This window comes from Theobroma cacao, chromosome 6, assembly GCF_053813885.1.
Source record: "Theobroma cacao isolate CCN51 chromosome 6, ASM5381388v1, whole genome shotgun sequence".
Lineage (NCBI taxonomy): Eukaryota > Viridiplantae > Streptophyta > Magnoliopsida > Malvales > Malvaceae > Theobroma > Theobroma cacao.
Window position 1 is genome coordinate 19,054,585 of NC_142644.1, and position 27,494 is coordinate 19,082,078.

Below are 27,494 nucleotides of genomic sequence, written 5' to 3' on the forward strand. Positions count from 1 at the left end.
AAATTGGATTCAATATGAGCATAATCTATCAAAAAATTTCAATGGGACTAGTTGAGTAGTTTAGGATTTGATTTGTTTATTTTAGGTTGATGTTGAACTTTAAACTCCTTTTTTTTTTTTTGTATTTGTGTTACTTGTTATGCTTAATTAAATTGGTGTTTGAAAGAATTTGCCATTATCCATGTTATATTTATTTGAATTGTTATTTGTCTTTTGATTTATTTCAAATAATATTTGTTTTTTTAATTGATATACTTGGATTTCTACTTATGTATTTTGATATTGTTAACAAATGTCCTCTAATGAAGTCAAAGCATTAATACAAGTTGTAAAGAGAAGAAAATATGCAAGGTTTTATCAAAACATGTATGGAGGAGTTACTATTGCAATTGTACATCACATGAAATACTTAATGAAACAAGGAAACATATTCAATTATTCCGATGGATGGAAATGGGTATGTGAAACTTTACAAACTCCAAGTGAAAGTTATAGAATGTTTAGGATGGAATCACATGTTGTATTGCAACTTATAGATACATTGATAAATAAGGGTTGGTTACATCCATCTAAAGACATGAGAGCATTAGAAGCGGTTGCTATGTTTCTTTGGACTTGTGCACATAGCGAAACAAACTGTAATGTCCAAAATAAATTTAAAAAATCGGGAGAGACTGTAAGCAGGAAGTTTGGTGAAGTGTTACATAGTTTACTGGCCAATGAAATCGTCAAGGCTTTAGATTTTCAATTTGTAGAAGTTCCATCCAAAATTAAAAATGATCGTAGATATTGGCCTTATTTTCAAAGGTGCATTGGTGCTATAGATGGATCACATGTTCCTGCTATTCCTCATGCAAATGATCAAATTCGTTTTATTGGTCGAAAGGGATATCCAACACACAATGTCATGTTAGTGTGTAATTTTAACATGCTATTCAGTTTTGTGGTTGTTGGTTGGCCTGACATTGCACATGACACCCATATCTTTTCAACTGTGCTTGAAGAAATGAAAAACGTGTTCCTTCACCCTCCAAAAGGTACAACTTATAATTTTTATTGTATAAAATTTGACATTCTATATATTTATCTCTTGAATTTTTATAATGAACTAATACTTAAAGCTTTAACTTTTTTCTTAGGTAAATATTATGTAGTGGATGCTGGTTATCCTAATATGAAAAGGTATCTAGCATCTTATAAAGGTGAAAGATATCACATTCTTGATTTTAGAGGTTGCAGTCATCCAAAAGGTGTAGAAGAAACATTCAACCATACACATTCTTCGTTAAGAAATGCCATTGAACGAACAATTGGAGTTTGGAAGAATAGGTGGCATATTCTACGTGATATGAAGCCATTTTCGTTGATAAAACAAGAAAAGATTATTGTTGCAACAACGACACTTCATAATTACATTAGACAGTGTAGTGTTATAGATGAGGAGTTTGACAAATGTGATCGTAATTCCAATTATATTCCTGAAAGTCAAGAAGAAAGAAGTAATGATGAAGAAATGGGTTCATATACTTCTAGAAGAGCATTGGATGATAGTTACATGAGTAGAGTTCGCAACCAAATAGCTACTGCATTGATGGAAAATAGAAATCATTAATTTATGAGTTATTTATGAATTATGTGTTACCTATGAATTATTTGTGAAACTCTTTTTTATGATTTATTATTAATTACTTTATGTTATATAAAAATGCTTTTTATATTTTCAAAATATTATTTTAAATAGATAAAAAATAAAGTTAATTTTTTCTATTTTCAACAAAAAAATTCGTGATTAATAGAAAGTTATTTATTAAATATCATTTATGGTAATTTTAACCAAAATTAGAGTTTATATAAATTGTTTTGCCAAACAACTTGTCTATAAAAAAGAGCTTATAAAACGTAAATTTATCAAATAATTTTAACTTAATTTTAAAAGCTATTATTTTTTATAAGAGTTTTATAATAACTTTTAAGTTAGAAAAAGTCAAGCCAAACATGCCCTAAAAATAAAAATATAAATTGAAGTATAAAAAAAATTGAGAAAGAAAGGAAAGGCACATGGTGGTTTGACTTTTCCACAGAGACCGCGTTGATGATGGTGAAGATGAAAATCGAAATATAAAAAAACAATTGAGAAAGAAAGGAAGGGCAAATGGTGGTTTGACCTTTCCATAAGCTGATTATGAACTCATTTATAGTTTCCAACTTTTCCTTTCATTTTCCGGTTTGGTGTAGTGTTGTCCATCCTCGTGAAAGAAATTTTCATTTCTCTTCAAAACCCTGAACCAAGCTTTCTTTTCTATTGCCAAATCCACAAATGTGTCCTTTTCCATCGGATTTGATCACTGACATACTTTGTCGACTTCCCGTGAAGACACTACTTCGCTTCAAATGCGTGTCCAAGCCATGGGGTTCCCTCATAGATGACTCAGATTTCGTCAAAATCCATCTCCATCAGTCCTTGAAAACCAGCACCAATATCAAGCTCTTTCTTGATAATTGTGTAGAAAATGATAACGAGGCCTATGCAGTGGACTTCGACTCGCTGTGCAACTTGGTGCAATTTCCTCGTCCGTTTACAGCTGAAGCAAACAAATATCAGTCCAGAATATTTGGTTCTTGCAACGGTTTGCTTGCTGTATACCATCGTCAAGAAGGCATTGCTTTGTGGAATCCATCAACTAGAAAATACCATTATCTGCCAACATTAGGTGATGATATAACCATGGATCATGATATTCTACCTGGATGCGGGTATGACAAGAATACCATACTCGGATTTGGGTATGATGTCAGCAACAGCGATTACAAAGTAGTGAAAATGTTCAGATCCAAGACTCAAAATTGCTTCAAAGTTATGATTTATAGCCTGAAGGCTAATTCTTGGAGGAGGATTAAGGATTGCCCTTATGACATTTTTACTAATTACAATGACGGTGCTTATGTAAATGGTTCCCTGCATTGGGTAGGAGATGAAATAGATGAATTTTTTGGAGGTAAAGTGATCTTTGCTCTTAATCTTGGTACTGAAGAATATTTTGAGGTTCCTGAAGGTGACATAAGCTTCAAAAAGAAAAAATGTGGCGGTGATTGTACAATTTTCGGTTACATGAATGCAGGGGTGCTGGGAGGATACTTATGCGTTTCCCATTGGTACTCAACTTGTTCAATCGAGGATCATGTAAATTTATGGGTGATGAAGGAATACGGAGTCAAAGAGACTTGGACTGAACTACTTCATCTGTCACGAGACGAATGGCTGACGAATATATTTCACACTAGAGCTATAGCATATTCCAGGAGTGGTGAAAAGATATTGCTAGATGATGGCGGAGGTTGTCAACCTGCTTGGTTCAATCTGGGGAATGAAACAGGGGAGACTCTGTGTATTCTAGGGGTACCCCAATGCCAACGCTTTTCCACAATCATTTACGTGGAAAGCCTGGTTTCTGTCTATTAAAAATTGATTCAACAGTGCAAGTAAAGCATTGTTTAACTTTTCATGCTTCTTTTCTTTCTCTATTTAACTTGTCATGCTTTTCTTAGCTCGCCTTTTTCCACGTTCTACATTCTCCACAAGTACAGACTCAAAGCTCTTTTCTTCTTACAATGCAAGTCATGCAATTTTTCCTCAAGCCTTGCCAAATCCGAATTTAGAGATTCAATTGGCACAGCAATCTCATTTGACATTTTACGATGGCCATTTTTAAACATTTTACTACAATTTGAGATTCTAAAAGGCTCAATTTTGTATCCAAGTCGCACCTAGGACCGGAGCCCGGATCGTGGAAGCGTATCTCTTACATCATTAAATATATAAACAATGGTTTAAGCTATAAGACTGCATTAAACCATCAATTAAAAATTTATAGTCGGTGCTGATGCTGATAAGGCTGAATGGAAGTATAAAAAATTGAGAATCGAAGGAAGGGCACATGATGGCTTGACTTTTCCATCTGATAATAATGAACAAGGTTACAGCCAAACCAAACATTAACCACAAAAGCTTCAAATCCAAGTAGTCTATCCTTTCCCAAAGCAAGCAGCCATCCTGAGGTTTCCGAGAACAGTTTTAATTAGGATTTTAACATCGATATCAAGCCATGTTGCAACCTAACTCAGCCAATGATTTTGCGATATGTAGTTTCCAAATTTGTTTCTTTGAAAACTTATATCGACCAAAATTACTTCGTCAAATTCCACATAAAATTTGCAAATAAAAAACCACAGGTTTTTCTATGCCACTCGTTATCACACAAAGAAAATGTTTAAGTATGTCTGAAATATCTCTAGCTATAGTTAAACGCAAAAGGTAACCTGACCTTTTTCCTTAGCATAAGGGGAGGGTGGCCAGCCCAAATGATTTGTATTTAGTAACATCTCTTATATACGTTGTGTCTAATCATGAGGGGTTTAATTTTGTGAAAAGATAAGATACATAGTTTGAGCTTTTGAAAGTGTAAAGATAAATATAAAAATAATGACATTATACGTAAATAATAAAATATTACATTTGGACTATCAAAGAATAATATTTTCTTCGGAAACTCTTTTAACATTTTTGTTTTGTGAGAAAGGGTTTATTGTTGTGGTATTAATGTATGTACGTCTTATTTATTTACTTGTTACATTACTTTTGAAAATTCTACCAATCTCAGGCTTAGACACCCCACCCCGTACAACAAAGAGTTGAGGTTTCGAAAGAAAAAAAATACTCAATAAGGTGAACAAGGCAATTTTCCAGGAAGAAGAAAATGAACAAAGATGAAAGGCTTCAAAATTTGGAAATCAAAATCAGCAACTATTGCATTTTAATTTTCTGTATTTGTATTTTCTACTAATACCAACTTAGGCGTAGATGTCACTTGGAGAAACTAAAATTCCTAAAACATTGGAGCATTGAAAACATAGCCTCCTTTTTAGTGCTCTGCAACGGCTAACAACAAGCTGAACAAGAAGAACAATACGACAGGAAAACAAAGTGTATTGACACTCAAACATAACGGCTACAAAACGACGTAACAAGCAGCCGTTTCACATAAAAGAAACAGAGACAAATAAATCGACACTACAATTTTGTGTATTACAAACTAAATTTGGTAAGGTTGAGATGGCAATGTTTTGGAGACACATGTTGCTATCTTGAATCTTTAAATTACAGTTCCTTCCCTCCAAAGCTTTGCTCCTTTGATTTACCAGATTAAGCTCATTGTTTTACTAGATTGTGATCACTTTACAACATACACTCGTGATAAAAAATTTGGTAGGCTTCTAAACAAGATCTTAAAGTCAATTCTTTTTGTACCCAAAACTTTTGTAAATATATCTGCCAACCAAAAATCAGTATGACAGTACCTAAATTCAATCTTTTGTTCCTTCACTCCATCCCTAAGAGCATGATACTTCACTCTAATATGCTTTTGCATCCATGGTGAACTAGATTTTTAGCTATAGAGATTGTAGATTGATTGTCCACATGTAGTACAATACCCTTCTCTTGATTGAACCCAAGATCCAACAGTATCTTCCTCAACCATTTAGCATGATTAGCAGCTTTAGCTGTAGCAATGTACTCAGCTTCAGCTAATGACTATGCAACAATCTCTTTTTCTTTTTTTTTGAATTCCAAGTAAACGTTGTACTTCCAAATGAAAAACAAAAACTACCAATGCTTTTAAAGTCATCAACATACCCGACCTAATCACTGCCACTGAAACCTTAAAGCTCACCATTATCTTTCTTCTTGTACCTAAGACCAAAATTAACTATCCTTTTTATATACTTGAAAATTCTCTTTGCAACTTTGAAATGCAGCAAAGAAGGTGCTTGCATGAACCTTGACAGAAGACTTGTAGCATACATGATGTCAAGTCTAATAGTTGACAGATATAGCAATGACCCTATCATACTTCTATAAACGAGACCATTTGCCTCTGCTGAATCATCATTTTTACTCAATCAATAACCAATAATGAGCGGATTGTTAATTGGTTTACAAGCACTCATGTTGAACTTTTTCAACAGATCTTTTGCATATTTAGACTGATGTAAAATAAGCTGACCTGCACCTTGTTGAACTTCCATTCCAAGAAAGTTATTCATTAAACCTAAGTTTGTCATTTCAAATGCAGACATCATCTACAGCTTAAATTCTTCTAAATATTTAGCATCTAACCCTGTAATCAACAAATCATCCACACACAACGCAACTTCAACATAATTGAATCATTTGAGCTTTTCACATAAAAAGTATGTTCAGTTAAACTTCTATTGAACCCTTGACTTCTAAAATAGTCATCAATTCTCTCATACCAAGCTCTAAGAGCTTGCTTAAGACCATACAAACTTTTAACAAGCTTACAAACTTTGTTTTCAACACCCTGTTCTTCATATCCTTTAGGCTGTGCAATATAGATATCTTTTTTCAAAATGTAATACCCCATACTCTCGTATAAAAGTCAATAAGACCTTATCGACAAGAGAAAGGGTCAATTGACATAAATTTAAGTGCTAAAGAGCGGTGACGAGTGAAAAAAATAATTTGGAATGAAATATTTTGCACGCAAGAAAATAATAATTAAATAATAATATTTTGATCGAGGATGAATTAGTGAGTTAAAAGGTGATTTGGAAGTGAACTGAGACAAAGTAAGACACTTTGGGGCCCGAGGAGATAAGTGAAGAATTTTAAAATAAAATAATATTTTATTAATAAAAAATATTAAAATATTAATATTTTATCTGTTGTTGAAATTAGTCATGAAGGAGGACTATATGGCTAATCTAAGTGGGGGAGAGAAAGTAAGAAAGAATTTTGAAGAAAATTGACATAAGTGGGGCCCATTTGCCTTTATTAAATAAAGTAAGACTAGGTAAGTATATAGTTAAATATTATGATGACACCTTGGTGAAGTGCAAATTTTATATTTTATTTTTACAAGTGTAAAGGAAGGAAAATAGAAAGAAATTGGAATTAAAGAAATGTTGGAAGGACCAAATTGTAAAGAATTAAAAGTTTGGAGGGTCGAATGGTAAATAAGAAAAAGTTTGAGGACTTATGTGTAATTTCAACATTTGGAGTTAAATGGAAATTAAGTAACCAAGGAAAGTTAGATTATGTGGGATAATGAGATGTGCATGTGAATTCATTATTACATACAAATTATAGCATGCAAAAAGAAGAAAGTTAGTGGGGAACATATGGGACCCCCACCATGTATAGTAAAAGGAAGAATAAGACTAAATTTATTTATATGTAATGAGATTAGTGCATTAGGTGGCCAAATAAGGAGAGCAAAATGTGGGATGCATGTGACTTGAATATTTTAATGAATGACCAAATAAAATATAAGGCAAAGGTGGTGCATGAAATAGGATTGGAGGAATAAGGTGATGCATGAAATAAATAATAAAGAAAGAAAAGATGGATAGTGAAGGTGGCGGATGGAGAAGCAAAGAGAGGATAGATAATGGACCAATGTGGAGGAAAGGAAATCGGTGCATGAAAACCCATTGGTTGGCAAAATGGCCAAATGAAAATAAAAGGTGAAGGTGTGAATGTATTGTGATTGGTTAAATGGATGGCCATATAAATACCAAAATTCAAAGGTAAAAGAGAAATGTGAATTAGCCTTGGTGAAACTTGAGAGAACCGGCCATTGAGAGAAAAAAAGAAAGAAGAGAAAGCTTTGAGAAACTCCACCCGAGAGGAAGAAAAGAGAGAAACCAAAAGAGGGTTCGGTTTTAGGGGATGGTCCAAAGAAACCATGAGGTTTCCTTCCTTTATCTTGTAGAGTCTTGACATTTTACACCCAAAGAGTTTTCAACATTCAAGAGAGTAATCGTGGAGTGTTGATGGAGGTGTAAAGCTTGGTTACAAGATACAAGAGAAATAAGGTAAGGATTGCGGTTTTAACTTGAATGTTCTTTGAAAATGGGTTGGTAACTATAAGAAATGTTTTGTGGCACCAAAGATTGGCTTGATTGGAGAGGATTTAGTGACATGAAAGACACCAAACCAGTGGAGGCATGATATATTCAAAGTGAAAGAGAAACGGTAAGCATAATATTGTGTTTTAAGGCTTACGGTTGGTAAGATCATTAAGAAAATAATTATGCATAATGTTGGAAGCTTGGTGATTGGAGCATTGGAAGAATATTGAGGTTGCATGCAAGATCCCATCCATCACAAAGGTAAGGCATGCAATGTGAATAGATTGTGTGATGCCTTAAGTACGGTTAGGAAACAATTGTGCTAGTTGAAAGCTTGAAAAGTGAAATTTGAGGATATATGTAGTTTTGAAAGATTTGAAAGGTTTAAAAGGTTAAGAATGTTGGTGTAACATGAATGGAATTGATATTGTGCTTAATGGCAGCATGTTAAATGTAAATAAAGGTGCATATAAGCTTAGAAATTACTAGGTGAAATCGGATTTATAGTTGCTGCCATATATGTGATTAATAGTATGAAAATAATAGTTTGAATATGATAAATACTATTAGAAAAATTGATGTGGGCATTTGAAGTCATAAACAAGATGCCGGGTTTGTGTAATTCAAAGTTTATACTAAGGATTGAATGTAAACGATTATCTCTTAAGAATAAAAGATGGGAATATAGAATTAAATGAGAATAACAAATGTGGAATATATTGGCAGCAAGGCTTATTAACGGTATTGGATTGAAATGATGTTAGGAAGTTGACAAGCAAGGATTATTGCTGCCAACATAAAGTAAGCATTTGAGGAAATATTAGTGGCGAAGTAATATCCCGCCATTGTAAGGTGAGTAGGGGGTGTCTATTTCAAAAGTTTCATAAAGAATATATTGATATACGTTTAATAAAAGTTGCCAGTTTCTTTTAAATGCAATTGTGGATAGCATGAGTTGTTAGCCTCGGTAGGCGATTTTTAAATGGATTTGTAATCAATTATACTGCTTTTGTGGAAAACATGAGTTACTAGAAAAATGATAAGTGATTTGAATACATAGTTTGCAATGATTTATACACTGCTATTGTGGAAACCATGAGCTAGTAGAAACGATAGACAATTGTGGATGCAAATTGATTTAGAAGTTGTTTGTGTATACTATCTATATACATATATGTAAAGTGTTTTAAAAACTAAGAAACAAGCCTTTTTGTAATGTTTTGCATCAAATCCATGCCTTGTATTTTTGTGTGACATGCATAGTTAAATGCATTTGTTAAATGGTTTAAATAAAAAATTTTGAGAGCCAGTTTTAGTCCAAACTTTACGCAAATGTTTACACCGTGCATTTTAATGTAAAAAGCAATTTGAAAGGTTATCAAACCTTGTTTTCAAATGATTTAAAGAAAAAGTTCTGGAAACCTCGATTTGGTTTCGAAAACGATTTTGACAAGTCGAGAGCCTCTAGATTAGGCCGAATGTCATATCGAAATCATGTGACCCTTGTTCACAAGTGAGCTTTAGTTAGAGAACCTTTGGGTCACCGACGAGCTATTAGATGTGGCTAGGCCACAAGTTGATATACGTGATTTCGACTAGTTGATTTCTCCGATGTTGGCCAACATCGTCGAGACTGCCATGGCTGTGGGAATCCAGTGAAGGGGGGCCTCTCGGATTGTTATTATGTGGAAGAGGTTCCACAGATTGATTATCTATGATTACCTACTCAGGAGCCTTGAGAGTTTTAAGACTCGTACTTTTTTACATGGTGGAGAGTTAATGTTTTTCCATAGCTCCCTTATTTGAATGAAAGCTTTCAGTGCTTATACGTGATCATGAGTTGATTTGTGTGGGTGTACACATTGATTTTTACATGCCACACATTTTGGAAGCGTGCGTACTTTTATACGGTTATTTGTATTTTTGATGGAAAAAGACGATTTCGATGATTGAAATTTAATTTGTTACGCTTGTTTTCGGCATAGTTTTGCCAAGAGAAGTATTGCATTATGATTTTACAGCATTATTTTTTTTTACAAGGAACAAATACCTTATTTGTTATATGGTTTTTTGAGCTTGCCATTTTATATTCTGATTTTATCTTCCAAATTATCTGTTTTAAGCTTGTTTCCCATCTACGCCATGCTCATGGAGCCGATGATCACTGAGTCTATGAGACTCACCCCCTTATCTCCCTTTTGCAGATAGTGATCGGCCTAGTGTCCATTCATCAACATTTGTTGTCCACCGTGGATAGGTAAAGGCATCTCATAACACTTCATTTTGAGTCGCTCCACTGCTAGAGGTCGAGTCGTTCATAGCATAGTTCATTTGTAAATAATGTCAATGTAAATGTGTAGTTGGATATTATAGACTATAATGTATTCTTATGAGTATGGTGAATAAAGGTTAAGATGACGTATTACAACTTTTGCTCAAATCTTATTTCAAAGAGTTATACGGTTCAAAGTAATTTCATAGATTGATGGCATGAATATGAAGTAATAACTAAAGTTTCAATTAAGGCTTGTTCGGGACGTGGCGGGTTCTCCCACGAGACTTGAATGCCGATAGTGATCAAGGAGTGGTTGTTACACAAAATACCATTCAAAAAGGTTGATTTGATCCAAATGGAATATTTTCTATCTCTCTTTGGCTGATAAAGCTGCTAACAGTCCTATAGTATCATGCTTAGCTACAAGAGCAAAGGTTTTAAAGAAATCAAAACCATAAGTCCATGCATACCCTTTAACAACTAACTTGGTCTTGTACTTTTAACTGTGCCATTCAGATTTAACATGGTTCTATAAATCCACTTGACCTTAATCACTTTTGATTGCTTGGTTTTTTAACTACTACCTAAGTTCCAATTCTCATAATCATATTTTTTTTACATCCATTGCTACCATCCAATTTGCATCAATTTGAGCTTTTATAAAACTTGTAGGATTTGTAATTGCCAAATTGCATTTGTTATAGATGTCCTACAGTGACCTTGTTCCTCTATCTGCCAAACTCTCATCCTCCAAGTCAACTGACTCAGACACATAACCTTGCAGCTGCTCATCAGCACTAGAAAACACACTTTTAGAATTTTCCACAAATCCACTATTCCAATTCTATTTTTGCCTTTCCTTAAATTTTACATCCTTGCTGATGAAGACCTTATTTGATTCCACATCATAAAGTCTGTAACCTTTAGAAACATCATTATAACCAATATGTATAGCCAAAACAAATTTTGCGTCAAATTTAGACCTCTTTTGATCTAGTACCTTTGCATAACACACATAACCAAAAGTTTTAAGATGAGAAACATTTGGTTTGTGTTCAAACCACATCTCATAAGATGTTTTGTTTGACAAAGCTATTGTATAGGTCAAATTCAGAATATAATTAGCTGTGTTAATAGCTTCTGTCCAAAATACCTTTGGCATACTCTTTTGTAACATCAGACACCTTGCCATCTCAACCAAGGTTTTGTTCTTTCTATCTAAAACCCCATTCTAATGAGGGTTATATGTTATTATGAGCTAATGCTTGACACCTAGTTTGGCCAACAGGTCCTCAAATTCTATAACAGTATACTCTAAGCCATTATCAGTCTTTAAAGTCTTGATTTTCACTTCAAAGTGAATTTCAGTTAATGTCTTGAACCTTATGAACTTACTTAATGCTTCTGATTTTTATTTTGGAAAATATACCAAGCTAAACTTAGTTAGATAATCAATAAAGACAATATAATACTTATTGTGATTTAATAAATGGGTCTTCATAGGTCTACACAAGTCAATATGTACAAGCTAAAGCTTCTACTTTGCATATCAACTTCTTTGCTTTGCTTTCCAAACATATGCACTTGACACACTTTTTTTGTTCTACTAATATCAAGTAAGCCTTCAACTAATTCCTTAGTAACCATCTTACTTAATTATCTGTAATTAATATCACCTAGCCTTCTATGCCACAATTCAAAAACATCATATTCACTAACAAAAGCTCTGTACTCAATTTTCATTAAGTTTAAAGGGTAGCATTTATGTCCATTTTAACAGTTAAAATCTCAACTTTTGTAAGATCAATTATAGTGCATAACTCACCCTTAAACAAAAATGCATAATTTTCCTTAGCTAACTAACTAGCATTAAGTAAGTTGTTATAAGCTTTTGGCACTAAAAAAAAATCAGTTATATATTTAATACTTGAGAGTACTTGAGAGTGTTTCAATTGCCACAGTTCCTTTGCCAAGGATTTTCATATATACTCCATTTTTAATCTTGATTCAATTTGTGAAGCTTTTGTTAAGATTTGAAAATAGTTCTTCATTGCCAGTAAGATGATTAGAGCAACCACTGTGCAGCAACCACACATTCTTCACATCTGAATAACCTTTGAATTTAGCCATGGACAACGTTTCCTCAACTTTTTCAATATGCTCAAACACAATAGATTTGTCTTCTGCACCATTTTTTCTTTTGCTTTGCAAACTTTTTCAACATGACCAAGTTGCTCACAAGCTCTACATTTCATGTTGGGCCTACACTAGTAGTACTTAGGAGTATGATTCCTTTTCTTATAGTGGGGGTGTGCAGCATACTTATACTTTTGCTTCCCCTGCATAGCATCACTAGTTTTACTCTTACCTTCAGGCTTCCTAAATCCTTCACCCTTAACTTTTAAGCCTTTTGTTTGATCTGCATAGCAACCAAAGCATTTTCAACAAGGTTTTTTTATCTAAAATCTCTTATTTGCTTTTGAGCTAAGAAAGCATTAATTAACTCTGTGATTGAAATCCTGGTAAAGTCTTTTGAATCATCTAGTGATGAGATCTTTGCTTCAAATCTTTTTGGTAAGCTAACTAGGATTTCATTCACAACCCTTCAATCAGATACATCTTCTCCAAGAAGTCTCAATTGATTTACCAACTTCATCACTTTATCTAAGTAATCTTGAATATGCTCTTCCTCCTTAATTCTCAATAATTCAAACTGTCTAGATAAATTTAAAACCTGCATCTACTTAGTTTGATCATTCCCTTGATACTCTTCTCTCAATGTGTCCTATACTTGCTTAGGATCATTAAAATTCATTATCCTAGCAAAGATATTTTCTGACATAGTAGAATGAAGGCAAGATAACACCTTATAACATTCAACAACCTCCTGACTATACTGCTTAATTTATGCCAAAGTTGGGTTGGCATGCCTTTACACAAGAGGATCCTCACCTACTTTAATTGCATCTTAAAGATCAAAAGCCTTTAAGTAGGCTTTCATCTCAATTGCCCAAAATAGATAGTTCGTATTTAAGAAAATGAGTGGACTTGAAGTGTTGAAGCTTGCTATTGCCATTGAACTAAAGGATAGACAATCTAAGCCAAAATCAAGAGATAGAAATGAGTCATAAGTCCCTTAAGAAGCTATTACTCTAATACCATGTTGAGGTTTTGAAAGAAAAAATACTTAGTCAGATGAACAAGATAATTTTCCAAGAAGAAGAAAGTGAGCAAAAATGAAAGGTTTCAAAAATTAGAAATCAAAATTAGCAACTATTGCATTTTAATTTCTTGTATTTAAATTTTCTATTGAAACCAACTCAGTCATAGATGTAGCCTCGAGAAACTAAAATTCCTAAAACATTGGAGCATTGAAAACATAGGCTCATTTTTAGTGCTCTACAACAGCTAACAAATAAGTTGAACAAGAAGAACAATACCATAGGAAAACAAAGCTTTTTGACACTCAAACATAATGGCTACAAAACAACATAACAAGCAACCATTTCACATACAAGAAATAAATATGACAAATAAAAAAACACTACAATTTTGTGTATTACAAACTAAATTTGGTAAAGTTGATACGATAGCATTTTGGAGACAAATGTTGCTATTTTCAATAATCAAAATACAGTTCCTTCCTTCTAAAGTTGTACTCCTCTGATTTACTATATTAAGCTCACTGGTTTACCAAATTGTGATCACTTGTCAACACATCGTCCTTCAAACTAAAGTTGGAATGCCAGAGGATGTTAATTGGAAGAGAAAAATAATAAGTCGATAATTGGTTGGAAGTGTGGGAAGGAGAGTAATAAGGATTAAGGACCACAAATTTACATGTCATATGATAAGAAAAAAAATTGAGACATTTGTATTTTGTGATTACAAATGGCCGTATGGAACTAAATAATAACAGCACATGTATACCTCCAAAATTATAAATGAAAAAAATAAAAAATTTTATAGCCTATGTATGGCTGGTTTTAAGACACCTCTAAGGTAAGCCCTTCCTATAATGGGTGTGTGAACCCATATTAAATGAGTAAATAATTTTTTTTTTGAAAGGCAAGAAAGGATTCTTATAAATTCCTTTAAAAAACTACTAGCCTAGTGGTAGTGAACAAGAATCACAAAACAAGGGACAAGAAACCCTTATAAAAGGTGTTACTTGTGAAAGACTAAAAAACCAAGAGCAATATATCACAAGTTGCTAATCAGATCAACCTCTAACCAATTTAATTTACTTTTCATCTTAAATTAATTTGTTTCATTATTATGATAAAAGGATTGTTTAACTTGTCATGCTTTTATTCTTTCTTTGCTAAGTTTTTGCTTTCAATTATTGGCAGGTCAAATAACAACTTGCCATGCAATAACTCCAAGGTATGGCATGTGTTTCACTTTCAACAATAGCATTTATTAGAATTTTTTGTTATGTGAGCTACTATTAATTGGTAATTTTGGTTTAATAAAACAAACTTATAATTTAGTCTTATTGTAAGACAAAGCATGAGAGCCCAGTTAATATCAAAGTGATTAGTTAATGATGGCTTTTGCATGTCTACTTGGGTCAATTTGGTTTGGAAGTTATGTAGGCCTTGGCCTAGTAAGCCCTTAACGGGAGGCTTTTATAATATATATATATCTGGTTGGTCCCCTTTTCCCTTCTAGCGCATGATATCCATCCATTGAGAGCCGCCATAACCAAAGAGAAGTGCGAAAAGGAAAACTTAGCCTTGACCATAAATTTTTACTGTTCCGTTGCAAGTAACGGCTACTTCAACGATTCAAACAAGTATGCAATATTAATTAAATAATTTGGTGTTTTAATCTTCACATATGGATCTAGGATTTAATTTATATGTGGTATTAGAGCAACTTGTGCAAAATTAGAACCAACAAAAATTAAATTAAGAATTTAATAAATTTACTTAGTAAAATTGCATGTGGGCATACCCTTTTGATTTTCAGGATCTTATTTTTTGGTCATTGTTTTTGGTCATTAGGTTCAGGCTTTTGTTCCTCACAATGCATAGATTAATTTTGTGTAAACCTCTATTCTTAAATCATATCATAAAGAAAGGAATTAGATGGTGAGCTTTCAAGTTTGACCATTGAACCCGAAATCTAGTTCTTGACTAATCAGCTATATCTTATGTGTTTTAATTTAAATTGGTCTTTTAAAATCAACCTACATGGGTTATAGAGTTGATATCTAAGGTTTAATTACATAAACTATAAATGTATTACAACTGATTCTAAAGAAACTCAAAACAGGTTAAGAATGGGATTTTCAAAATTAATTTTCTTGATGACTGATCTTGGATTCGTAGTTTTTGGAGTGTTTTGATGCATGGGTTTTGTAAAATTGGGGCCTAATTAAGTTTTGGTAAATTTAACTACATTAAAAAAATGAGCTAGAAAATCAAGAAAAATAGAGAAAATCTTGAAACAGACCTAAAAGGTCAAATATAGCATTAGACGGGTCAGACTGACCTAGCTAAAGAGGAAAAAGGCTTAACCTAACACTTGGATGAAGCCCATACCTAGGGATGTTGTGTGTGGCGTATGTGGGCCTTAGGAAGGTATGATTTCGCTCCCATTTTTCTGGTAGCCTTGGAGCTTTATTTTTTATTTTTTGGGTATTTTTTTAGAATTTTTTATAACTTTAAATAATTTTTATTTAATATTTATGATTTTTATGCATGTTTTATATTTTCCCTAATTTATATGCATGCATTCTGTGAATTTATTTTATTATAAGATATATTGACATGCTTGGAGTCTGTAAACAATATGTACTCTCTTTAGATTAACCTTTAATTTTGTATACTCTCAAGTTAAAATTACATGCATAATTTAGAGAATGTATTTATTTATTTATTTATTTTTAAGTTCAAGACCCTAAGTTTTAATGTGACATATACTTTTTAAGACTAAATAAGATACATCTAGGCTTAGTATTTCAGCTTGTCCAAAAAGGGTTAATGTGTGAGGCAATTTAGAATGAGACACAAAGCATCATGTATGTGTGAAATCCCACCCTAATGTACATGCTAAGTTAAGAATATCCTTAGGTGAGCTTGTTGATTGTATGTTTTGAACATTCAAAACTATGTTTTAATCTTGGAAAAATTCATGTTTTGATACATTAAGATGATTTGATAAGTTTGGTGCTAAAAGGAGTCCAATTGGAGATGTTTTTATGGTTTATTTTTACTTACTAGAGCCTATTTATCAATAGATATTCTTCATCTATCGATAAATACAATTTAGAAAGGTTTTCTCAAAGCTACCTTGAAGAACAACCGTGAATAGATGACCAAATTTATCCACAGATAGCCAAATCTATCGATAGATGGGAGCCATTTATCGATAAATAGCAACCAAAAAGCTTTTAAAAGAACCTTGAAGCCTAACTATTGATAGATAGCCCTGATCTTTCGATAGATGATGTTGTTTTCAAAAAATAAAAAAGTAAAAGCATATTTTTACACCCTATACTATAACTATGTCACATTTTTTAAGGGTTGGCAACCCTCAACTGCATTTTACAAGGTAAGACTCAACTCAAAACCCTCTTAACTCAATTTTTTGAGCCAAAATCCTCATTTTTGATGATTCTAAGCTTGTTTATGGGCTTTTTATGAAAAATATGATATTTTTATGCTTTATAATCTTTAAAGCTTAGATTTCCAAAACTAAAATATCTTTTTCAACGCCCAAATATTTCTGTCTAGTGATAAAGCTCAAGGATTTGTGGTTTTTCTATTCACCTAATCTCATTTAAGGTATGAGTGATGGATTTATGGGTTTCTAGCATAAGTTTTAATTAGAAACTAGTCTTAGTCAAAAGTGATTAAGCTTCGAAAGTGCCTAGAATGAATATTATGAGATTTTTATTCTAAGAAATGATTGTGATGGTTGTTGCATGATGGGAACACTTGAAAACTCAATGGATTTTGCTGAAATAAAGTCGTGATTAGAGCTAGAAATTGAATCTCTAATTAGGTTAGTGTATACACCTTTTCAAGTATTTTAATATATAAAGCTAGCATGATTCCTATAGAAATGATTATTTATGCATGATGAAATATTGTTTCCATTGTGGTTTATAAAGAATTTAATGTTCAAGGTTTTCTAATGGTTTTCAATGAGTTTGAAATGGATTTGAAATGATTTGTGATGTGAGAGGACAATGATTTTCAATTGCTTATGAATCTACTATGTATATAAATATGTTACTATATATTAGTTTTCAATAAAGGGGGACAAGCCCTATTTATGTTTGTATTCCACTCAATTACTCTGGCCATTGGGCTAGTGTGGGTATGGGACATTATCCATTGGGCTAGTTTGAATGTTTTTATGCACATGCTTGACACAATATAGCTTGCAAGATAATGTTGGATGCATGAGTCTTCATCCATGATGCTATGTATAAACATGATGATGCTATGATTTTGGATGTATGAGTTTCCAGTTATGAGATAATGAAAGATAAGACAAATATGCTTATGAAGTCTATATTGTTGGAGGATGTATTATTTCCCTCTTAAGTTAAGAAATGATATGCAAGCCATGAGTTGTATGTGTTAAGGAAGAATGCATGTACACTATGGGCTAAGTATGAAAATGTTTACATGTATGAGAACGATTCACAAAAATGCACATGTTTATGATGTAAGCTAAGGATGAGAATGATCCTAAGCTTAAGAAATCTTATGATGATTATGTGTGAGGCTAATGGGCCACTTATGCAACTATGATGGATGTTCATGCGATGTGGACTAGACAGTAGTGAGGACCTTGTCCCCTACCCACTTGAATGGGGTGTGACCACTCATTAGTTCATGGGTGCGGTTGATGTGCCATCCACAAAGTACGCTAGCAGCCTAAGATAGTGGTTTGTACCATTGTTCATCGAATGGGGTAGACCCACTGATAGTTAAGGATGTCAAGATAAATGAGGTTAATGAGTCTAAGCTATGAGTGAATGAGTATGAAAATGATGTGTTTTACATTGAATGTTTATGTTATGATGTAACGTTTGATCAAGATGTAATTCACACTAGATTGTGGTGATTTTTGGCTTAGTTAGATAGAACCTTAGCTTAAGGAATGATCTCTTAAGTTATAAGTACATATAAAATGGTAACGTGCAGGGTTTAGCTACAAAACAAAGTTTTAGAAGCTATCTATCGATACTTGAAGAACATTTATCAATAGATAAAAGATAGAATGCTTCAGGTACCTTTATCTATTGATAAATGCAAGACAAGTTGGTTTGTTATGCATGATTAAAGGCTTTTCAAAGGCCAAAAGGTTTCTAAGGGTTATATAAACTCATTTTATATGCAATTGCTATTTAATATGTGTTTACATACCATGTTTCATGAACTTTATGGTTAAATGGTTTTTAAATGGCATGAGATTACAAGTGCTTGTTTACAAAACACCCTTCCCCTTGGCTTGTCCTTTTCCCCGTATCCACTTATGAAGTCTTTGTAACTTACATGTTATTTTCCCTCACTATTTTTGTTCTAGATCAGTAATAGCACTTTTGGTAGCAACTAGTGTCATGAAGACATGATTTGTTCCTTTTTTGGTAGGTGATCTATAAGCCACTTGCAGCTTAAAGGTCGAGTCATAGTCCATTGATGAGTTAGTTTTATTTATGTTTATGTTTATAGATAATGAACATGTTTATGATGATGTAGTTAACGTTTGGCATTTTTGTCACGACCCGGTACTCCCCTCGAGCTCGTGACAACCACCGCTACATCTTGATAGATATTCATTTCCCGAAATGCCAACCGGAACCTTGCAAGGTTTTAATATCAGTTTTTGCACCTCCCCTGTGAGTAACAGTTGTTAAGTATCATGTTTTGAGAGATTATAAACTATTTTCAAATCAAAACAATAGAAAAATAATTTTTTTCTCACAATGGCATTTTGGTCATTTTTTCTTAAAAATCTCGAAACTAGCTAAAAATGTAGTATGCGAGTGGAAAACACATATTTCATAATCAAAAATAAGTTTAGATGTCTAAAACATTCATTTAAAGTGAAACTATACCTATTTGAATATAATAAAAATATTCAATAAAATATTCTATTTTCTTATAAAATAATATTTATAGAGTTACCGGTAAATAATTTTTGTAGCGTAAAAGCTAAATATATTCATACATACTATAATACAGATAACCAAAGCATAAGATTTAATTTACAGTGACACATGGGCCCACGAACGACCAAAAGTATCAAAAGCGGTAAACCTACAGTTTTTTAGGATGCAAGTCCAATTGTCGCCCTCAACAAAATGAGCTATCTACCGACTATCTTGAGCTTGAAAGGGGTGGAAAGGAGGGTGGTGAGATTATATAATCCCAATGAATAAACAAATACACTCTAAAATATCTAAAGTTGAGTAAATGGAGACAGATAAAATAGATTAGCATAAAAATGATTCACAGCATTTCGAACTCATTTTAATAAGATAAAATAGATTCATTTCACCCAAATAAACAACGAGGCTTATGATTTCTTGAAAAGTTTGGCTCATGCCAAAATCATTCTCATACTCAGTTATCAGGGATACCTTGGCCGAGGGCTATCCCAACCGAGTCCACCAAGGTTGTTAAAAAGTTATGTACGCATAAATCATGTTTTTATTTTGAAAACATAGCCGTTCCTTGGCATTGGCTAAGTTCACCCTCACATGGTGGTTTAGCGTGAAGTGAACTCTAAATTTTTAACCTCAGGAGTTATCCAACCGTGCCTCTCATACTGAGGTATGAATATAATAAGGTTACCGTGCCCCTCTAATAGGTTGGTCCACGGAACCCATCCACTGCAGCGACCAATTTATAACCCACCAATTCAATAAAATTCAACAGCATGACATGACAATTATTTTATTTTACAGCCTTCCTAGGTAAATCAACAGTTCATACTTTTTCAGCACATTTACCAAATCCAACCATTCATGCCAACATTATCATAAGCCATTCAATTCAAACAATGATTTATAACACAGCAATTAGTCTCCAATTACTCCATTTTCAAAACCATCATTCAATTTCAAGACAATTTTATAAAATCATTTCATTTAATCACATTTTGCTTATAAAACATAAAGATTTACCATTTAAACTCATTTTCCATAAAATCACAAAAATAAATTAAAATTCACTTCAAATAATCAAAATGATGATAAGGTTACTCACTGTAATGGAAATCGAATTTCGAGTACTCTGATTCTTGATCCTCGGGTACATCTCTTTACTTTTGCCAGAATGTTTACCACCTAGATAATACACGGCACATAATTCAATATATTGTGTCATACCATTATAAATCTATTTCAGGCTGTTTACTAATGCATGAAATGGGATGTGAAACGCTCGAGTAACCATCTAAATATGGTGTTCAGTATAAGTTCAATTGTGTACCTAAATAAAATGATATTGACCTAATTCGATCTATCACTCGATTAATTGGCCAATATGTCCAATTTTAACTCCAATTTTAATTTGATCTTTAATATCACTCGATTAACTCCATTTTTCTTCCAATTCTCCAAACCATCAAACACAAGTCAAATAGCATAAAATTTAGCAAAACCATCCTCACATTTCTTTTTAAGAATTTAGGCCATGGTGAGTGCATCAACACTATGATTTTTCCTACTTGATTTTCTCACCATAATTCATCATTTCCTAACCAATTCACTTGAAACAAAATCAAATCCGCCATCAACACTCTACAAGGAAGATTCGGCCAATGATGAACTCATGAGGAATATGTGAATTTCAAGCTTAATTCTTACACTTAACACCATAAACAACTAAAAACATCCATATAACTTAAATATCTATCTAAATCATCATCAAATTCTCTCTCCTAGGGTTTGATTAGCTCACTATCCTTCATGATATCTTGTGATTCAACCATGAAAAATGCAAAATAATGCATAGGAAAGATAGATCACAAGCTAGAGTTAAGAAATTTCACCTTTGATGGCTTGATTACTTGAAATCCACCAACTTTCTCTTGAATTTTCACTCTAGGGCTTTTTTTCTTCTTTTCTTCCTTTGTTCTTGCTATGGCTGGCCATAAGAATGAATGTGGAAGAGTTCAAATTGGCTTTGTAAAGGAAAATATTAAATGGACAAAAATTTACCATGTGTCACCATTCCATTGGTCTATGTGTCATACTTACCCATTAAGCAATCTCTCTCCACCATATAAATTTTCTCAATTATCCATGATAATATTGGGTAAAATCCATGTGCTGAACAAGTGTTGGGTGTTGTAAAATTACAATTTTTCCCTTGAGCTGTAAAATGATTATTTTACCCCTATGCTCGAAAAAATGTCGAAATTAAAATTTTTCACTTCTCAAACTCAAATTATACTCCAAATGATCAATCTTAGTCAAAACTTTCATCTAACACTCACATCTTAACCTCGGGTAGCAAAATGACCATTTTGCCCCTAGGTCATGAAAATTCCAATTTGACCCCAAATAGGTCCTCGAATTTCGAATCACCATTTTAAATCATTCTGAGTTTTTAAAATTCTCAATTTCATCTTAAAATCTCTATTTGGACTAGTTCGAAGCTTAATTCAACTTAATTATACCATTTGGTACATTGCCGTCTTTTAACGATTTTCGAGGTACCCAAGTAAGCAAACATGCATTCTTATATAAGAATGGCATAATAAACATATTGTAGAGTTGGGCTTAACAATTTTACTTATGAAAGTTGTGTTATATGTGCAAAGGATGGCTCGAGAGCCTACATGAACACTCGAGGGTGTTCATAAATGGAGTGAGGCTTGCTTGAGCCTAGCGGGTTATACCCATTTGGGTCTATGCGTTGGTCACATCCAACCATAAAATGGGGTATGATAGAATATCAGTCTAGAAGGTCTACCTGCCTAAAGGGGATAGGCTTTTCAAAAACTTGAATATTCTCATATTAACTTTATATGGAGAGTGCCTATTAGCATGTCATATTCTTTGCCCAAAAGGAAGTCTGTGATAATGCACTTGGACTCTTTAGTTATTTTCTTTTTAACACATTATGGATTGTTGCTAATTATTTTATTATTACCCATTGACCAATAGTTGCATTTCTTGTCTTGAACAATGACTTTTATTGTGAATAACAATCAAGTTGCATTATTTAAATTTTGAAGTCACTTTTTCTACCAATAAAAGACTTGGCCACCATGAGATTTTGACTAGATCAAACTTTAAGGATTAGAAAAGTGATATGGATTAGTTTGTCATTCAAATGTACACAAATTTATCCATGAATATAGATAAGCTTGTATAACATATTGTTTAAAGTTTTGTGAAAGATAAGAAAGCCTTGAGGCATGGGAGATATCTAATAAATTTTGTCTGCTTGTTGTTAAGATGTCAATCCTCGTACACCTATTAAGTGGATTTCCTAATATTACTAAAATAAAGAAGTTCTCAATTTTAATAGCATTAAGGTATAGGATGTCATCAAATGTTGAAATTGGCACTTTTTTGGAAAGACTTTATTCCATGAGTTATGAAAGGATAGGAAAAGTTCAGAAGTACATCATTAAGATGGTCCACTAAATTTAATACGCCTAAAAGGTTCAGGACAAAAGAAAGAATCTGGTCAACCTATTAATGTAAGGGGTTTTAAAGTAGTTTTCAAGAGGGAACATATATATTTCTTTTGCAAGAAAAGAGACATAAGAAACAAGATTGTCTTACATATAAGACTTGGTTAGAAAAGCATAAACTTAAAAAGATCCGTAAGTAAGAGAAAGCCAAATAAAGACAAATCTAGAGTCATGATTGGCAACAAAGTTGAGATGGAAGTTGAGTTTGTAAGAATAGTTTGTTGAAATTTAGTTTTAATTTCTTTATTAGACATTGTTAATTGAATTTTGAAATAAAGGATTACATTATTATGATAATTAATGATTCAAAATGTATTAGTTTATGTTCTTTGACTCATAGATTATATATATTGTATTTAGCTCTTACTAATATTATTGTCACCTCATATTTTGTTGAAAGAGTGGCCAAAAGATCCTACATAAAGAAAACATCTTCCATGTTGTGGCATAAAAGACTTGCCTACATCTCTAAGGAAAAGGCAAAAGGTTGATAAAAGATAACATCTTGTCTACTCTTATTTCTAATAACTTGGAGACATATGTTGATTATTGTAGGGATAAGATGATGAAGGTAAATAATAAGATTAAATAGTAGCTCCAATTTATTATAACTCTTTTACATTGACATAAATTAACCATATACTCTGGTTTATTTGCAATTGCAGATATTTTATGGCATTTATTGATGATTTTTCTCATTATCATTATATGTTCTTAATTAAAGAAAAGTTTAAAACTCTTGGAAAATTTAGAGTCTTTAAGACTAAAGTTGAGAAACAAATGAGAAAAATCACTAAAACTATCAACTTAGATAAGAGTGGTAAGTATTATGGTAGACATGACATAAATGGACAACGAAACGGTCAGTTTGCCAAATATATAGAAAGTTGTGGAATAGTGTCTCAATGCAATATGTCTAGTAGTTCTGAACAAAATGGTGTGGTTGAAATGTAGAATCACACCCTTAAAGAAATGATGAGGAGTATGATTAGTAAGGCTTTTTACCAAAATTTTTGTAGGGAGAAACAATCAAAATAGATTAGCATATCTAAAATAGAATCCCTACCAAATCTATACCTAAAATCTTTAAGTTTTGGACTTGATGGAAACCTAGTAATCACTTATGTGTTTAGGGATGTCATTGAGAACTCATATCATTCTTAGGATTACAATGTTTTCAGAGTTACATATGGCTAATAGTAGTTGCTCTCAAGATAGAGATGAAGGAGAACATATGGAGACTTTAGTATTCTTACACCTATATAGAAGGATAATATGGAAAATACACTAGTTGGGGAGCAAGAATAAGTTCAAGTATTTCTTAATGAGTGTCACAACCCAAACCCAAAGCCATGAGAGGCGCACGAGCCCAGCAGGCGAGCCCACTAAACTCGAGCAAGCCTCAGAGTTAATTCAAACATACATAGGCCAAGGGATTCCATCATCAAATATTCATAATAAGTTCAAATAAATATAATATCTCGGGATTAACTTCCATACAAATAGCAATAGGGCCATACGTTGGCCATCTAGACAAGTTCATACATATTAACCCTTACATAGATTCAAATGGCACATCATGTGTCACGACCCGGTACTCCCTGGGAGCCCGTGACAACCGCCTCGATGTCTCGATAGACATTCATTACCCAGAATGTCAACCGAAACCTCGCAAGACTTTCGCATCAATTTTACTTCTCCCCTGTTAGCAACAGTTATTAAATACCATGTTTTAAAGAAATATAGACCAATTTCAAATCAAAAACAATCAAAAAGTAATTTCTACTACACAGGGGTATTTTGGTCATTTTACCAAAAATTTTCGAACCTTGGTAAAAATATGATATACGAGTAATAAGCATCCATTTCATGTCTAAAAATAAGTTTCGTTGTCTAATTCATCAATTTAAAGTGAAATTATAGCTATTCAATTAAATAAAAAAATATTAAATAAAATATTTTATTTTCTTATAAAACAATATTTATAGAACTCTGTGTAAATAATTTTTGTAGTGTAAAAGCAAAATAATTTCATACATACAGTGGCACACGCAGCCAGGTATACAAAATATTCTACAATGACATGTGGGCTCCCAAAATAACAAAATAAACAAGACTATAGACCTGCGATTTCTAAGGGTGCAAATCCAAAAGTAAACCCTCAACATAATCAACGGTCTACAGACTGCCCTGAGCCTGAAATGGGTGAAAAGAAGGGGTGAGTTTTTATAAACCCAGTGAGTAAGCAAATTTCATCTAAAACATATAAAGCCGAGTAAATAGAGGCAATTTAAAATATCTCATCATAATATGATTCATAACATCAAATCTCATTGCATTTCATATAAATCAATTTGGCTTATGATTCTTGTAAAAACTTGGCTCGTGCCAAAAACTTGCACTCAGTGACACCTTGCGTCGAGGCATCCAACCGAGTCCACCAAGGCTATTAAAATAACATATGAGTACAAAACTCATTTTTTTACATTTAAAAGCACAGCCATTCCTTGGTGTTGGCTGAGTTTCACCTTCACTTTTGGTGAACTCTAACGTTACCTTAGGAGATACCCTCCGTGCCTCTCGTACCAAGGTAAAATATAACTGGGTTTACCGTGCCCCTCTAATAGGCTAGTCCACGAAAACCTGCCCACTGCAGTAAGCTAATCAAATAACCCACCAATTCAATAAAATTTTTGGCAGCATGACATGGCTAATATAATATTACCAGTCTGTCAAAGCAAAGCAAAATAGTTCATGTATTCCACACAAACACAAATCCAGCCATGCTTGCCATCACATTGTCATAAGCCATCAATTCAAACCATATGTCAAAACATATATATAACACAAATATACAGTCTCCACTTACTCAATTTTCAAAACTAGTATTCAATTTCAAAACAAGTTATAAATCTCATTTCGTTTAATCAACACTTCAATTATAAAACATAATAGTTTGCAATTTAAATTCATTTTTCTTTAAAACATAAAAACGAGTATAAACTACTTTAGATAGTTAAGATGAAAGTCTGATTACTCACAATAACGGGAGTATGGAGTACTCCTATTCTTGGTCCTCGGGTATGATATATTTACCCTTATTAGAGGGCTCACCACCTATACATAATACACGACACGTAATTCAATATATTTGTGCCAAACTGTTATAAAACTATTTCAGGCTCTATATGAATGCATGACAATGAATGAGAATTGTCCGAATAATCACTTAAAGACGGTGTTCTACGTGGGTTCAATTATGATCGGACTGAATTGGCATTCGACCTAACTCATGCTATGCCTTGTTTAATTAGCCAAAACATCCAATTCAACTCCAAATATCTTCATTACACTTCCAATATTCCAAGTACACAAAAGTACCTAATGTGCTCTTATTGACTTAATTCACCGTAACCGAAATTCATTCCGATTTCGAGCTAACATACTAATCAATGTCTACACAGTCTCGTAAATCCATATATATCATTAGGAATCAAATCCAAGTCCATTTACTATGATTTTCTCATTTTCCATTAAGCCATTTTCTAAAGGAACTATACTTTTCAATAACTGGTTTCGATATCCAACATCATAATTCATCAATTCCTAGCTAAATAACATGAATTATAACCAAATCCATCATCAACATGCCCTATAGAAAATTCAGCCAAATGAGGGTGGTTGAAGAACATGTGATTTTCTTGCTTGTTTTTCCTTCCAAACATCACAAAATGACTGAAAAACACTAGGATATTATGAAATCTAACAAAATTCATCACTAAAACTTCTCTCTATAAATTTGGCCAACAAAGGTTCCCTCTTGAAAACTTGAATTTCAACCATGGAGAATGAAAAATAATGCATGGGAAAGGTAGATCACAAGCTAAAATTAAAAAATCTTACCTTTACTTGCTTGATTCCTTGAAATCCAATAATTTCTCTTGAATTTTTCCTTCCTAGGGTTTGTTCTTCTCTTTTTCTCTTTGTTCCCTTGCTTGGCTGGCCATAAGAGTGATTTGGGAGGAGTGTGTGCTGGTTTTTTAAAGGGAATTATAAAAGGATTAAAATTTACCACGTGTCACCATGTAATTGGTCCATGCATAAAAACTTAACCATTAAGCAATTTCTCACCACCACATGTAATCCCATAATTATCCAAAGTATAAAGTGATATTATGTGAAATTCATGGGCTTGACAAGTGTCATAGTGGTGTAAAATTTCAATTACGTCCTCATGGACACGTGAAATGATCGTTTTGCCCTTATACTCGAAAAATGTCGAAATTGAAATTTTTCACTCCAAAATTTCAAATTATGCTCCAAATAGTCAAACTTGGTCAAAAATCTCATCCAACATTCCAATTTTGCCCTTGGTTGGCAAAATCACCATTTTGCCTCTACGTTATGAAAATTCCCGATTAGACTCCAAATCAATCATCGAACTCCGAATCACCATATTAAGACATTCTGAGATTCAATAACTCTCAAATACATCATAAAATCTTTATTTGGCCTAGTGCGAGGCTTTAATCAACTTAATTGTACCACTAGGTACAATACCAACTTTTAACGATTTTCTGATACATTCACTTATGCATACATTCTATCA

General features: G+C 32.9%; 1 protein-coding gene across 1 annotated transcript; it reads left to right on the forward strand.

Annotated features, from left to right (window-relative positions):
- Positions 1 to 2,217: 2,217 nt before the first annotated feature.
- LOC18595791 (F-box protein CPR1-like) lies at positions 2,218 to 3,512 on the forward strand. The gene has a single exon (XM_018123007.2). The coding sequence runs from the start codon at positions 2,318 to 2,320 to the stop codon at positions 3,458 to 3,460; it is 1,143 nt and encodes a 380-aa protein (XP_017978496.2). The 5' UTR covers positions 2,218 to 2,317; the 3' UTR covers positions 3,461 to 3,512.
- The last annotated feature ends 23,982 nt before the right edge of the window (positions 3,513 to 27,494 follow it).

Excerpts from the sequence above, each read along its gene's own strand:
- LOC18595791 (XM_018123007.2), top strand. The coding sequence starts at position 2,318 with ATGTGTCCTTTTCCATCGGATTTGATCACTGACATACTTTGTCGACTT.